This window comes from Lagopus muta, chromosome 1 (assembly GCF_023343835.1).
Source record: "Lagopus muta isolate bLagMut1 chromosome 1, bLagMut1 primary, whole genome shotgun sequence".
Taxonomy (NCBI): domain Eukaryota; kingdom Metazoa; phylum Chordata; class Aves; order Galliformes; family Phasianidae; genus Lagopus; species Lagopus muta.
In genome coordinates, this window is record NC_064433.1 from 166,435,984 (window position 1) to 166,452,047 (window position 16,064).

The window sequence follows — 16,064 nt, forward strand, 5'->3', positions numbered from 1 at the left end:
TGTAAAGAAAAATACGTTTTCGAGGTAGAGTTTATCACGTTTTAAAAAGCATTCAAAGATTGATTATAAAATAGGAATATTGATTTCTGCATCTCGAGGGATAAAATGCAGGTTTCCTGAGTATTTTTTTACAATGTATATATGGCACCATGAAGCTTTGTAATTATTATTTTGACAAATCTTGGTTTTTCATAATTAAAGTTTTGTTTTTCCTCCTGATAGTGTCTTTCAGTATTTGCTCAAAGTTGGCTGTAAATGGCTTTACGTATTTTGTCATACGGCTTTTTTATGCAGTCTTAACCTGTATGGCTAAAAAGAGGATCTTCATGAGTCTTTGTACACTATTTGTACGTGCAATAAAACATGCATGGTGGATCTATCATACCCTAAGCAGTGAACATAATGTATATAGAAAATCCTTACTGTAGTTACAATTAAACTCTATCGTTTGTAGAAACCACTTACTGGCTACCCCCTGGCTGGCAGTTTGTTGTAAAAGAGATGATGCTGAGAGCTGAACAGCGTGGGTGATGGAGGAGGTGACTGTGTGAGCCAAATAAAGGCACTGTAGAGCTCAACTAGGAATAGGATCCTGTTCCAGAATAGGAATAGTCCTATTAAACCTAAGAAACCTACAAACACACTGTAAGCCTTTTTCTTACTAAGCAAGAAAGGAGTGGAAGACAAACCACCTCCTTCAGCACAGACTGCTTCCTTTCTTACAGCATCGGCCCTTGTGGTGTTTGTTAGCGTACAGAACAGGAAACCACAGTGTGCAGCTTAATTAAGCACCTTGACTGGTTGTGGCACTAATTGATGAAATGAACGCAGGTTTTCCATTAGCAGAAGAGGCATACTGTTATTCACTGCCTTTGTCTAAGGTGTGCTAGAAACAGGCCTGAGTCCCAAATACTTACATTCACATTATTAAGATCTAATTAACTCACCTGCTAATCTTCTTCCTGACCAAGAAAGCACACTCACCTACATGGTGTTAAACTTTCAAGCATGCAAGAATATTCAAGATACTTTGAACATCAAATTAAGTGGGACTTTTATTTTATTAGCAGTGTAATCAGAAGAGCTGTATTCTACACATGCTGCTTCAATACATGATTTCTGTACTGTTCAGCTGGATCCTTTGCCTCCCGCTGGTCAGACAGCACTCCCATTTCTGTAGTTCAAGCATTAAGGAACTTTGCATGGTGCTTGATGTGGTCATTGATAAACGTAGCAATGAAAAAATAGCTGTGATCATAGCCCTAGAAGAACAACAACAAAGAAATCAGCAAATGCGTATAGTTCACAACAAAGCAATCATGCTACTTGTCAAGAAGTTCGTATCTCTTGTGTTTTCATCTGTTTTAAGACATCAAAAAGACATAAATGTAAAATTGTAAAGGGGGAAAAATGTAAAATTGTCAGGGGGAAGCTCTTTACACAGAGAGTGGTGAGGTGCTGGAACAGGCTGCCCAGAGAGGCTGTGGATGCCCCGTCCCTGGAGGTGTTCAAGGCCAGGTTGGATGGGGCCCTGGGCAGCCTGGTCCTGTATTAAATGGGGAGGTTGGTGGCCCTGTGTGTGGCAGCGGGATTGGAGATTTGTGATCCTTGAGGTCCCTTCCAACCCTGGCCGTTCTGTGATTCTGCAAAGCACACCTAACAAGTCAAGTATAGAAGAGCTCTAGGAAGATGAGCAAACAGCATGCACCTTCACCTGCCCTAATCTGGGTGTGCAAGTTAGAGGTGGGTTGGGTTTGTGGTCTTAAGGAACGTGGGCCTGGCAAAAATAAGAGTGAGGACCCTGAACTTCAGAAGAGTGCAATTCTGTTTGTTTAAGGAATTACTGGATGGAATTCCGTGGGAAACTGTCCTTAGGGATGGAGGAATGGCACAGAGCTGTCAGCTCCTGAGGGACACCTTTCTGAGAGTGCAGGAGCTTTCCATCCCTGAAAACCAAGCAGACGATGAAGGAAATGGGCACTGCTGAGGGAAAAGAAGGAAAATTACAGGCAATGAAAGCCAGGATGGGTGGGCCTGGGAAAAACACAGGGATGCCATTTGGATACATAAGGATAGGATCAGGAAAGCCCAGGCACAGACAAAAGTGAATATGGTGAGGGATGTGAAAAATAACAAGAAGGGCTGCTACAGGTAAAACGGGCCAGCTGAGGAAGGCCCAGGAGAGTCTACCTCCTCTGGTAAGTGAGAAGGGACAGCTGGCAACAACAGACACGGAAACTGCTGAAGTATTCAATGCGTTCTTTGCCCCAGATGTCACTGACAGGCTTCCCACACCTCCTGCATCCCTGAACCTCTAGGCAGGGGTAGGGGAACAAAACTGAGACCGCCTCATGAGGCTGAAAATGTATGTTTGCCCAGAGAAGCTGTGGGTGCTCCATCCCTGGAGGCACTCAAGGTCAGGTTGGATGGGGCTCTGGGCAGCCTGAGCTGCTGGGTGGCACTGCCCATGGGCAGGGGTTGGGACTGGGTGGGCTTTAAGGTCCCCTCCAACCTGAGCCATTCTGTGAACAGCAGCATCAGCTACAGAGCAGGATGCAATATGAGAGAACAGTTCCCCTCACTGGTATTGTCCTAGTGCTAAATACGGGCTGCGACCTCATATCTTAAGTCTGAAGAGCTAACATAGCTCTTTTGCTATGTTAAAATAATAAAGAAGCCTCTGAACTGCTCCCTTTCTGTCAGCACCAAATAGACCTTGTGGCACAGGGCTGTATAAAAGCCCTAGCAATAAACCAAAGAGGACAATCTTCAAGCTGTGGGGCGGCCTGCTTACAAAGACTCCATTGCTCTCAGTGCGTTGCTGTTTTGGGTCACTGCACTGTAGGTCTTCAAGTGAATTTGATATTTCAAGCAACTCCATACCTCTCCTGATGTACACCAACACCTGCATGCTAAATCACAAAGCTGAACGCAACACCCACAGCACAAATAAGGAATCCTGCAAAAACACAGCTGTCACGTTGCTTTTACAGTGACTGTGCTTAGTATAGTCATTAATGCTGCCTCTCCAGCTTATCACTGGCAGGTTTAAGAGCAGCCAGTGATACCAGCACCAGATCCGTTTGAGAAGAGTGCGCTTATGACCCCACCTAGTGGAACAAGGCAGCAGACACTGCAACGTCTTTTCCTCAGCCAGGGGCAGACTGGCAGGTCAATAAATGCACACCCAGTGACAAACTACCTGCTGTGCACACACCCAACTCACACAGCATCTACCCAACAGCAGGGTCTGCGGAAGCAACTTGCCTGCTGCAGTCTGAAGACTACTGGGATTTTCCTCTCTGTGCAGGCAGCGATGAAGTTATCTGGCAGTAGCTGGCCTGCTGATAGGAACTGATCTTCTTTGCCTTGATCAATCAGGATGTCCAGGCGAGAGTCTGGGTAGGACTTCACAAGCTGTGTAGCATCGTATGCCTGCAGAAGTAAAAGGGAGGCAACGCTCACGTATGCGTGTTAGAATGGACTGAATTCACTGACTGTGAGAAAACAATGGTAAGTGCAGAGTGCTGTGTTACACTGATCAAGACATCAAATTATAACCTGGAAGAGCAATCAGGCCCTTATGCACTACTCTGTCACTATACAGTGGTGGAACAAAAACAAAAAATGTGTGTTCAATGACAGAACAAGCCAGAGTGGTAGTATGGGTCCATTCTATGGCTTATGCTAACTACAGAAGTGCTCTCAGCAGATCCTCTGAACTAGGCACTTGATTTACAACATCTGGTCCTGCAGCAGGACAGCACAACGATGTATGCCCAAATAACACAGCAACAAATATATTTGTGTGCTTGTAGCTTAGCAATTCTTATAAGACTGTTTTTATTTCTAAATTAGGGACCTAGAGCTAAAAACCAAACTCCTGGTTTAATCATGTTCTGTGGGATATCAATTTCCAAGTACCAAAGGGCCTCTCTGCAACTGCCTCTGCCAGGCTGCTCCTGCAGATACCACGAGGCTCATCAGACCCTGGCCAGGCTGTAGCACTGTCTTTCTTTTCAGGCTACCACGGAAGTTCTGAACACTGAAAACTCTGTTTTGGAGTGACAGACCACAGAGGGTCATTTAAAATTCTTAAACTCGTTAAATATTCTCATTACTTCCATGCATTACAGAAAGTCTCAGACTGCCCGTAATTCTTCTTAGCCTGTATTCTAAGACCTTCATAAAACATTTAGTCAGTCTGATGAGAGCTTTCTGTCTCGTTTGTCACAAGCACCACCAGGCAACAGCAAGACACACCCAGCAGAACTGTGCAATGTGCTGTGCATACTCTTAAGCATGGGTATAAAACAACACCATCAGCTCCTGGGCAACTCAAGAGTTTTGTTCCAGACACCTGCTGCAATGTAAGCACAGATCACTCATTCACACACCACTGAAGGCCTGCAAGTTGCAGCACATACCTCCCATTTGCTTACATCTGATCCCAGATATCCACCAAGGGCTTTCTTGCCCCACTGGCACTGCATAGGGTTGCAGATAGGAGAAAAAGCCGACACAGACTGTGTGGAAAGAGAGCATGAAAAAACAAAACACAACAGCAATTACCAAAAGCAATTTCTGATAACAATCAAACTGACAGTGTTTCAAAACAGCTTTAGAAAGCACTGCCAGAACTCTGCCTGCCACCAGCCCTTTAATCTAAGTGCCATAACTATTACCCTATTTCCCTATTCTGGGCAGCCTGGTCTGGTGGTTGGAGACCCTGCACATAACAGGGGCTTGAAACCAGATGATCACTGTGGTCCTTTTCAACCCAGGCCGTTCTATGATTCTGTTATTTGCTCTCCCTAGAGCCACAATGCTCACTTTCCTTTTTGCACACGAGCCAAGCTTTGAAATGAAGGGTTAGCCACCCCATTCCATTGTATGCTGGATGTTGTCTTGAATTCCTTAAGCAGCTGATAAGCCTGTTGTGCATGGTGAGAGCATGGAACTATCTCACCTCCAACTCCATTCTGGAACATAGGAAAGGCCTGAGGCATGGAGCTCAGCCTGTCTGAGCCTGCAGCAGCATCTCCTGAATTTAGCTAACTTAACTGAAGGATTAGGAGTCGGGAAACACGCATTTCAGAGCACAGGTGCCAGGGAGAAAAGTCCAACCTCTATTTTTTACATTCTTCTTTCAGATCTGTCCTTGGGCCCATCAATATTTCAACTCTTATGCCCTGCAAGAAATAGCAACCAACTATTTGAGCCATGGGCAGTTTCCTGAATTCTGGTGTTTCCAGTAGTGTTTATTTCTTTTCGATAACACAATGAGAATTTGAGTGCCAACAGTGAAAACAAATTTCTGAACTACTGGCTCCACAAGATAAAGACAGAGCCAGTAAATTGCCAGCAAACAGCAATGCCTGATTCTCCTTCAGAAACACCCGAGGTAAGCATATCTCCAAAGAGAGCAATGAAGTTTCCCTCATGGGTATAAAAGGCAAATATGTTCCTGCCTATGTGATTTACCTTACAGTAGAAGAGGAATGCAACTTCAGATACCTCGTCCACTTGAAAATAAATAAATAAAATCAATCTTTAAGAGAGATGTTGCTCAGAGAGGCTGTGGAGGCCCCATCCCTGGAGGCATTCAAGGCCAGGCTGGATGTGGCTCTGGGCAGCCTGGTCTGCTGGTTGGCGACCCTGCACATAGCAGGGGGTTGAAACCGGATGATCATTGTGGTCCTTTTCAACCCAGGCCATTCTATGATTCTATGCATATGAAATTATATCTTTGTAAATATATTTTGCTGATGACTCACTGACGATGTCTGTATGCCCAAAGACAGGATTTGAAAAGATATGGCAAATTGCACATCAGATTTCTAGACAATATTAGCAGCAGGAATTAACTGCCGACTAAAAAGAACCTGTTTATATTTACTTATTGGAAAACCTGAGCATTTTCAAAAAGAAACCAAACTTTTCCTACCTTTTAAAACATTCTTTTTTAACTTTGCTATCAAATACAAATTCCAGAGCAGTGTTTCTGGCAATCTTCTATATTCTCATAGTAGGTATCAGTGAACTTCTACAGCTAAAGGAGTGTGTATGTTTAACACTGTTACAGAACTTGGTGTTATGTTTTATTTCTTTACTCCTGCAGAGAATCTGTATTAGCCTGAGCATTCCTAGTATAGCAAGTATGATATCTTACTTTGTACTTTCCAGGATTCTTCAGAGCAAGAATGAGAGCTCCATGACCTCCCATGGAATGCCCAAAAACAGACATCCGTTCAGGGTTGGTTGGAAAATTGGCATTTATCAGTTTAGGTAACTGTAAAGGAAGAGTGGAATAAAAACATTAAAGCAACTTCTGTATCTTTAGACAGAGAAGCATCTGATGAACTGACACATTTTAATGCCAGGAAGACACTGAAACCAAAGGCACATCTTTGGTTCTAGTCTAACATTTACCATCATGGTCTGAAACCAAGTCTGACAGACTGTAAAACCAAAAGGAAACATTTCATCTACCAGCATTTTTTCCTGCAGCTTCACCAACAATACCACTATAACCCAGCAACAGAGTTACCTCATCTCTCACGTAGGAGTACATCCTATAGTTTGTTTTCCAAGGATCTTCAGTAGCATCCACATAAAAACCAGCACCGGTACCAAAATCCCAGCTTTCATCTTCTCCTTCAATATTGCAGCCACCTATCACGAAAACGGATTCTATCCTTAATATGTCACCACTATCAGATGTTCAGAGTAAGAGAATCTGTCACCCAAGTCAGAGACCCTGGACAGTAGTTCCTCAATCAATGTATCTCTACCCCTCCAACCAGTAGGACAGCTCAGATTTTCACTCATTAATACAGTATTTTGAAGCATGCACAGCTCCTATTTTAAGACTGCAGCATAACAACACTGGCCATCCCCCCCCCCCTTTTTTTTTCCCCCCCAAGCACACAACTCCCCTTTCTTTCAGTGCCCTGCACACTGTAACTGCCCATCAAACTTCTGTCACTCCTCTGAATAACTGCAGGATGGTGTTAGGGGAGTCAACTCTTTGAAAGGGTAGATAACTGCAGGACAAGGGGAAATGGTTTTAAGTTGAGGGAGGGAAGATTTAGGTTGGATGTCAGGGGGAAGTTCTTTACAAAGAGAGTGGTGAGGTGCTGGAACAGGCTGCCCAGAGAGGTTGTGGATGCTCCATCCCTGGAGGTGTTCAAGGCCAGGTTGGATGGGGCCCTGGGCAGCCTGGTCTGGTATTAAATGGGGAGGTTGGTGGCCCTGCCTGTGGCAGGGGGGATGGAGCTTCATGATCCTGGAGGTTCCTTTCAATCCAAGCCATTCTGTGATTCTGTATCCTCCTTTCCAAAGTTACACTTTCAAACTGAATTTGCAGATGTCTCCTTGAAAGTCAGTACACCCCATCTCAAACTCTCCCTTTTATTAGCTGTGACTTTCGAGCCTAGTTTTCAGAACAGAATGCAATATTTCAAGCTATATGTGACAGGAAATAATGACCTCCTTTTCTCACAGATGTTCCCAGTTTTTGCAATTCAACATTATGTGGGCTTTTACCACTGTCAGATCACACTACAAACCCACGTGTAATCCCTGTGACAATCCTTGCCAATTTGTGCAGCTACCTGCCACCTCCCCACAGCATGCACATTTTTGCAAGGATCAAAGCTGAGTTTGCTCCAGAGAAGTGCCTTTGAACACTGAGTAATTTTCTAAACTAAAAGCCCAGCAGTGGCAGGGGCTGTGGGTGCTCATACAACTTGCTGGATATGAAGTCTTATCTTCAGTCCCTCAGGAATGGTCAGAAATTCCAAGTCCTGCCACTCAATGAAGGCAACAGTGATTCTGCTAAAAGAAACTTACGAGAAACCCTGGAAAAATAAATTAGAAAGGGAACCAAAGTCCATTTGGTTCAGCAAATCTGTCTGGAAAAACAAATTGCTACAAAGAAAGGAAGGTACATTGTAACAGAGCAGGGCAGAGGGGCTGTAACTACAGGTAGCTCAGGTTTTTGTATTGGAAAGCTTTCTCTGATCTGACACAACTTCAAAACTAAGGTACAAAAATGTCTTCTGGAAAGCACATCACTCTCTTCCCCTAACACCTGCGTTGAGATCTGACATGCTAACTCTGGGGAGACAACAAAGGTGGCACTCTTCTGATACAGCACTCCTAAGACTTGAGCAGAACCTGATAAACACTGAACGTTGCACGCTGTGTCCCCACAAGACTGGATTTCAAGTAACTGCAGATCCACCACACAAGTCTCCCATATCACACACAAGCTCAACCTTACACAGACAACAGCACATCGTTTCAAAAAGCCATTTCACAAGCAGTCTGTTGCAGGTGCACAGAAGCAAGCTCTGGTTTGCTTTAAACTTTTCTAGACAGCAAAACCCTCAGGAGACATTTACTTAATAGCCTACCGAAGACAGTATACAATAACAAGTAAATATGATAGCTTTGTGTGACAGTACACGTAGGTTTTCTCATTTGTTTGGTTCTTTAAGCCCCAGCAAGCCACAAAGTACAAGCACTTCTGGTAACACATGCCTCTTTGCTGTCTATCTTTTCCCTCTCTTCATTTTTGCTCAGTTCAATGGCCCCTTTGTTCTAGTTTTAGTGCCAACAATTAAAAGTTTCAAATGCAAAGCTTTTAGCAGCATGCTATTAAGCAGGCATGTATTAACCCCATCTAGGCTGGAACCAGGGCTCGGGGTGCAGCATGGTGCTAGCTCAAGGCATGGCAGATAAGCTTAAGGGTTCTGAGGCATTGGCTGAACACAGCTCTGTGAACAGAGAAAACCATGCAGCCACACTTTCCACAGTGATAAAAGAATTTGAGAACAGGTTTCAAGACAGCCAAAAAACCCACCAATTTTCTGGTTTATTTGTGGCCCCATTTGCAGTCCACATAAATACATTATTTCTGAATTTTCATATGGAATATAATGACTTGCAATCAAAAATCTGATCACATCTCCTTACCAGACTTTCATAAGCCCTACCTTAGCAGAGAGAAATACCCCTGACTTCACAGTCACACCTCATTCATGTTGAGCTGCCTTCACAGATGCAGTCCTAGGCAACTCTTCACTCAGTGCAGCCCAAGCAAACCAAACAGCTGGACACCCATGCTATTAAGAACACTGATGACTTAATCCAGCTAATGGAAATCTGCCATTCAGGTGGGCAACAAACTTTGTAGCAAACAGCAGTGCTTCACTCTTTTGACAATAAAGACAGCAGACTTCATTCTGAGGGCTGAATTCTCTTCTGTCCTATAATTTGTGAAAACTTACGTGGGCTTGTGTCTGGTGCAACTACAATAAGGCCATGCTCAGCTGCAGCTTGCTGAAAACCTGCTTTTGTTATAAAATTCTGCTCTGTGCAAGTTAACCCTAGAAGAAAGAAAAAATATGTTTTGTTACACATTGCCCATAGCATTTCAATTTCCAAAATCCTTCTGACTTCAGAGAAGTTTCTAAAAAATAGAAAGGATTCCTATTGCCATAAACATGCAGGCCACAGTAGCTTAAATATGTTGAAGGTTATCTCTCTAAAATCCTAATGTTACTTACCTGAGAGCCAATACAGCACAGGACACTTTCCAGTTTCTGCTTTTGGAGGCAAGTAGATTCCAAATCTCATTTTGCATTTTAGCTCTGTGCTGTAGCAATAAAACAGTCCTTATTATCAGCAGTATGCCATTAGCAAGGTTGATAACATCAAGAAAGCAGAATCAGTGCATTTCATTCAAAGACAGAAATGAAAAAACGAATGCCTCTCTGTTCACCTCCATCAAACAGTGAGAACACATCCCTTTTGCCTCTCTGCTCACAGCACTCTGTAAGAGTGCATGGAAGGAAAATACCCAGTAGAGGGAACTGAACTTTGTACAGACAGTGACAACTCCAGTAATGGAGCTCAAACTTTGGATTTCTTCCTGGCAGCCTGTGAAATGGTGTTTTGCCTTTTTGTTCTGTACTACATGGTGGAAGAGAACTTAGAAATCCACATTCAGAGGCTGCACTACTTCAGAAGTCTCTGGAATTGTCTGGATATCCTTATAATCGTGCTCTCCATGGCAGCAATAGGAATGAGCATCTACAGGACGTCAACTGTTGATATGCTCCTGAAGGAGCTACTAGAAGATCAGGATTCATTCCCCAATTTTGAACCCTTGGCATACTGGCAAATACAATTCAACAATGTTGCTGCAGTCACTGTGCTTTTTGTCTGGATTACACTTTTCAAGTTTGTTAACTTCAACAGAAGATGAGTCAGTTGTTCACAACCACGTCTCACTGTGTCAAAGATGTCATTGGCTTTGCAATTATGTTTTTCATACACTGATTTCCCTTCTCAGGTCGGCAGCATTTCAGTACAGTAAACACGTTAAACATTAGCAGAGGAATACAGGAAGGCAGACAAAACTATAGGCAACATCCCCTGCTGAAATACAGCTGTTAGTGAGAACACACAGCTTGCCTGCAGACCAAGGACATGGGCAGCAATGAGATCCATTCGCTGCCCTGATGAACACCTTGGTTTACTTCTGTAATGTTTACCTGTCGTGTTCAAACACCTTCTGGAAACCCTCAAAGCATTTGTTGCTAGAAACCTGTTTCAGTGCCATGGTCTTAACTGTTAAAAGAAAAAGGAGCAAGTTAAATCTGAAAATAAAGCATTCCAGGCCTTCGCTCATACTAAAGTTACAGGAGCTGAGTAAACGAATATAACCCCCCCATCCCTGGAGGCATTCAAGGCCAGGCTGGATGTGGCTCTGGGCAGCCTGGTCTGCTGGTTGGTGACCCTGCATGTAGGGTTGGAACTCGATGATTATTGTGGTCCTTTTCCACCCAGGCCATTCTATGATCCTTCCATGAACTTAAAGCATCTTCAGTACCACGGTCTCTTCCGAAGATTCTCTCACAAACCTTTCCCGACCTCTCATAACTTCCTATTTCCAGCTTTATTTACATTTTTTTCGTGTTATTTATTTACACTGAGGGTCGCTCCCACCGCCCCACAAAAAAAAGCAACCACAAACTGAGCAACGCCAGAGCGCGTCCTCAGCGTCCAAAGGGCAGCGCTCAGCCCCAGAACGCACCACGACAGGAGATCCGTCCCGCCAGGCCCGTGCGTTTTCCTTTACGAGCCCCGAGGGGCTGGACTTCCTGAAGGAAGCCGCAAGGCCCGCTGCCGAGCACAGCCGCAGGCAGCACTCGCTCCCTTCTGTCCCTCCGTAGCCGAGCTGGAAAGCCCGCACGGCGGTGCCGCGGCCCCCTCTAACCCTCCCCCCGCTCTGGCGGCCCCGCGCCCCACTCCCTTACCTCAGAGGAGCGGGGGGCCGAGAGGCGCAGCCAGCGAAGGAAGGGGCGGCTCCTGGGCGGGCGCGACCTCCCGTTGCCCCGCCTGCACGCCGGTTCACGCCCCTCGTGTGGATCGCGTTGCGGTCTCTCACCGCCTTCGCTCTAAAATATTCCTTATGTCTGAGTTAATCTGCCCTCTTTGAGGTTGAAGCCATTCCCCCTTGTTCTGTCACAACAGACGCTGTCTGTCCCCTTCTTTCCTGTAGCTCCCCTTTAGATACTGAGAAGCTGCTCTCAGGCCATCTCAGAGCCTGCTCCAGGCTGAACGGCCCCGGCTCTCAGCCTGTCCTCGCAGGAGGGGGGTTCGATCTTTCAGATAACTTCATTAAGTCTGAAATATTTTACCTCTATCGTGCTTTCTGTCAGCGTGGAGATCACACGCACACACACACACACACAGAGGGTATTTGACATTACTTTTATCTGTTCATATTTCAAATTACTCTAAATTATTCCCACCTCTTACCGTTAATAGGTCATGTTATTATTTTTTTTTAATTTGCAATTAAACATGCATGTCAGATACTAAAAAACAAGGTCCTCAGGAAAGCCTTCTTGCTCTATTTAGTCTTCTAGCACAGACTTTATTAGCAGTGATTATTTTTGCCCATGGCACTTTGAAGTCTGATCATCTGTTACTTTGTCGATGTGACAATTCTTCTCTATTTATAATCCCTCATTTTAACAACACAGAGCACTGCCAACTTTGTCCTCCCATTACTTTTTGCTCTTCTCAGCAGAGCTGATAAATCCATCTGTATTGCAGCTGCTGGACGTTGGACCTTGGCTACTCATTCCGCATTCACAATTGCTTTTCCAGTCCTGTCTTTGTACATTGATATATCTCATCCAAATCTGTATCTGGACTGTCTGAACTTCCTTCTCAGTTTTTCTTTTGCAAGCTGAACTTAACTTGCCTTTAAGGAAATTAACAGTTCTTCATTAGCTTTTCTACAACACTCTTCCCTTTTCTTCTTCCTTCTCTATCTATGCATGTTTTGTTAGTTTTTTAATGCCCTCGTCTTGTTACCAAGGTATTGCCCAGTTAGTTTGTTACTTGATCCAAACTTCAGCCAGGCTATTTTCTTTCCCATATATATAGTCAGCAGTCATTACATACATCTCATTTTGGATGGTATCTGCAGTTGTTTTTAGCTATTTCTCTCTTGGCAGTATAAAACCTGCCTATTTCAGCACTGATGCTGATAAGATTTTGATTTCCTATCCAAGTCTCTTAGATAACCTCCATTCAATTTGTTCCCATTTCAGAGTGATATATTCAGAAGCATCCAACTGGCAGCCCACTGATGAGCTTACCTGACCTCTCCCATCCCCCTGACGTCAGGACTTTATTATTTTGTATGTCTTTTCAGACAGAAATAACCCCCTAGGCCAATAATGTGTTGCAGCCCTCCAGAGGACCGTTTTCATGACATGCAGCTGAGTGTGTGCTGGGTCTGAGAACTCGTAAAGTGGAAAACACACCAGGATAATTTGGTGAACAGAGCTGCCAAGCTGGTGCAGTCTGTTCTGTGCTCTTTGTACAGATCTTGTTAGTACCCTAGGTTATGCACATTTGTTTAACCCCAATGCAGTTTCTGTATCTTTAGGGATTGTGCCTGACAGTGCCTGCAGCTGTCACCACTGAACTGATTTTGCTATCGTTCTGTGTTTCATTTCAGACTATCTATAAAAGATGTGAAATGGGCATCCTGTCCATCGTCAAATGGTGAAACCACATAAATCATTTCTTCATATGGTGCAGCATGGCAAATAGTAGAAGGAAAAATATTAAAAAGATAGTCAGAAATTTGCTGTTGAGATTCTCATGGATCGTGTACTCTTGCCTTATGTATTACAACTGTATTCCAAGCATAAGACATACTTCAACACATTTGCTGTATGTTCCCTCTTTCAGCACTTTCAACCATTTAATCATTGATTAATTCTGACTTTTCACCACATTTTGACTTTTCACCACATTTTAAACATACTTTTGGTACCTGTTATTATGAAATCTACCACCAGCTTCATCCCAATCAAACAAATTTGCAATAAAGATTCCAGCAAGAAACTTACACATTGTAGGCAAGCAACTCGTATGCCATAAGTGTGTAGTACCAAATTCAATTCTCCCATCTTCATTTCAGTACACATGGCCATTCCCTCTGCCATGTACCTGAGTACATACCTTTCTGAGGCTTTTGTAGTGATAGTTTGGATTAAGAATGTTAGTTGCTAATCTCTTTTACCTAATAGCTGTCAATTCCATCTCCTGCTAGGGCTTCTCATATATATATATATTTTTTCTTAGCTTTTTTGCATTATCTCTTTGTGTGAGGGCTGTGTTACACCCTCCAGAGAGCTGTTTTTGTGGCATACAGCTGCCATGAAAACAAGCAACATCACAGATATAACAATCTCATATAGCAGTTGTTCATAATTTAGTAATTTATGATAGTAATGCCATACTTTCTAAATTGCCTTAAATTAATATCATCCTATTGGTCAACATATATGGATGTTAACAGTATTATTCCTCAGTGTATTTCAAGCTGATTGTACTGACGTATTCAAGTATTGCTTCAAGTATTCTTCTTTTCAAGGCAGAAGCTTTACACAGGGAGAATTTATCTGCCACTTCATTATTATTGATTTATTTTCCAATTTCCCCCTCTTCATCACATCCATCTATCTTACTTTTTGTCTAAAATAGAAGTGAGATCTCCTAAAGCTTATTTCCCTCTCTTTCCTTCCTTACTGTCAAGATTTCACCTTGGTGTAACTTGTGATGTTATTTAACTTGCCCAAGCTGTTTCTTCTCCACCAAAGCCCATTGCAGAGGCTGGAGACTAAACACCCTCAGTTATTTTGTCTGCTTCTATTACAGTTTTTTTCTTCTTTTCTCCATTTCTTGCTTGTATCGCTTCTTTTTTGTTCATTAGAGACTTAGTAAGGCAGTGGAGTCCATAAGTCTTTTGGTCTTGCTTGCAATGTAATGCACACAGTGTTGTAAGTGCTGTCTCCTCTTTCTGTGTTCTTTATAAGTTCCCTCATTCTATAAGAAAAAAACCAAAACACATCCAGTCTTTGGAAGGAACCGTGTTTGATTAAACAGATTAGCAAATGGAGGAGTTCCACTGGACAGCTTTGTTATCTGCCTTTGATCAAGTTACACAATCTCTTCTGTTTTCAGAGACGATTTCAAGATCGGCAATTGTGTTTTGTCACTCCGATAACAGTATAACTCCCCCACTTCTCTAATTTAGCCATATTTTGTGTTGGTGTTTCTGTAGTGCTGCACTGTTGAGCCGAAATGCCCTTCTATAGCTCTGAACTGTTAGTAAGGCTGGGCATATTCATGAATCATTTTGCAGAGTGGCTGCAGGAAATGCATAGACAGAACATTTGCAGTTGCAGAAATAAGCCGATTGTGTTAAGCAGTTGGAAAAATGTAGTGTTTTTTTTTTTTGAAAACTCTTTGCCTCTGGTCTGGTTGGTCATTTTGAAGTGCACAGCTTTTAAAAATGTTCAGGAAAAAGCAGTATTTTACTGCCATCAAAGACTGGGTATGGTAACATGCCTACATGGCTTTGGAACAACTAACAGAATCCCCAGCAGGAATAAATTTATTTTAATACCATGCATGGGTCATAAGGAAAGTATAGATAATGAAGAGAGTTAGAAAATTCCAAGCATGTTTTAAGACGAAAAAGTGGAATAAGATGCTTGTGTTGTCCCAAGAGAAATTAGGGCAGAAGAGACTGGTCTTCTGAATGTCCTCATTCCATTTGATTCAGGACGACTAAGTGGAATTACAGAAAAGAACAAACAAATGCCTTGTGTGGAGCTCGGAGATCTGGCAATGTCACTGCAAAGCCATCTCATATCATGTTTAAAAGGTCAGAACAGTCCGGGTTTACTGTTATTATTAATATTTATTTTAAAATAAGTTTTATTTTTAAGTTTTATTCTTGAGAGAGAGAAGGGAAACGTGACTCCAAATCTTCAATAAGGCCTTTCAACGAAGATGTCATACGAACCCTTAGCAGAGGTAAAAATGTGGCAAAGCATCTCTAGAAGAGTTGTTGGTTGCCTTCGGAGCAAGCAGGGTGGGTGCAGGTTCTTAGAAGGATGTGATGTGGGTAGTCCAGACAGAGGACTTGGAACTATTCAGGGTACTGTTAGGGGGAATTCATCCGGAGTCAGTCCTGAAGAGTAAAGGTGCCTGGGAAGGCTGGGTGCTCCTCAAGAAGGGAGTCGTAGGAGGAGGCTGTCCCCCCTGCCACAAGGTGAGCTGGTGGGGAAGAAGGCCAATATGGATGAACAGGGAGCTTTTCCTGAGGCTCCAGGAGAAAAAGAGGGTCTACCTCCTGTGGAAGAAGGGATGGGAAACTTGGAAGGAGAACACAAAGAAGTTGTTAGGATGTGGAGGGAGAAAATTAGGATCAGGCCCAGCCAGCATGGATGTGTGAAAGACAGGTCCTGCTTGACCAACCTGATGTCTTTCTGTTACTGGGTGACCAGCCTGGTGGATGAGGGAAAAGATGTTGATGTAGTCTACCTAGACTTCAGCAAAGCCTTTGACACTGTACTTCCCCACAGTATTCACCTGGGGAAGTTGGCAGACTTGTCCTGGGAAGGTACACTCTTTGCTGGGTAAAGAACTGGCTGGAGGGCTTAGAGTGGATAGCG

General features: G+C 43.4%; 1 protein-coding gene across 2 annotated transcripts; it reads right to left on the minus strand.

Annotated features, from left to right (window-relative positions):
* Window positions 1-1,037: 1,037 nt before the first annotated feature.
* Window positions 1,038-11,434, minus strand: ESD (esterase D). Of its 2 annotated transcripts, none has more exons than XM_048957699.1 (9): window positions 11,331-11,434; window positions 10,566-10,641; window positions 9,576-9,664; window positions 9,297-9,395; window positions 6,551-6,675; window positions 6,173-6,292; window positions 4,428-4,526; window positions 3,268-3,435; window positions 1,038-1,262 (listed from the first exon to the last, which is right to left on the minus strand). In XM_048957699.1, exons 2-9 carry the CDS (start codon window positions 10,631-10,633, stop codon window positions 1,182-1,184), a joined length of 849 nt encoding a protein of 282 aa, XP_048813656.1. In that variant the 5' UTR covers window positions 10,634-10,641; window positions 11,331-11,434; the 3' UTR covers window positions 1,038-1,181. The 2 variants fall into 2 exon arrangements, with proteins under 2 accessions (XP_048813656.1, XP_048813667.1); XM_048957710.1 differs by lacking the exon at window positions 11,331-11,434 and adding an exon at window positions 11,108-11,225.
* Between the last annotated feature and the right edge of the window lie 4,630 nt (window positions 11,435-16,064).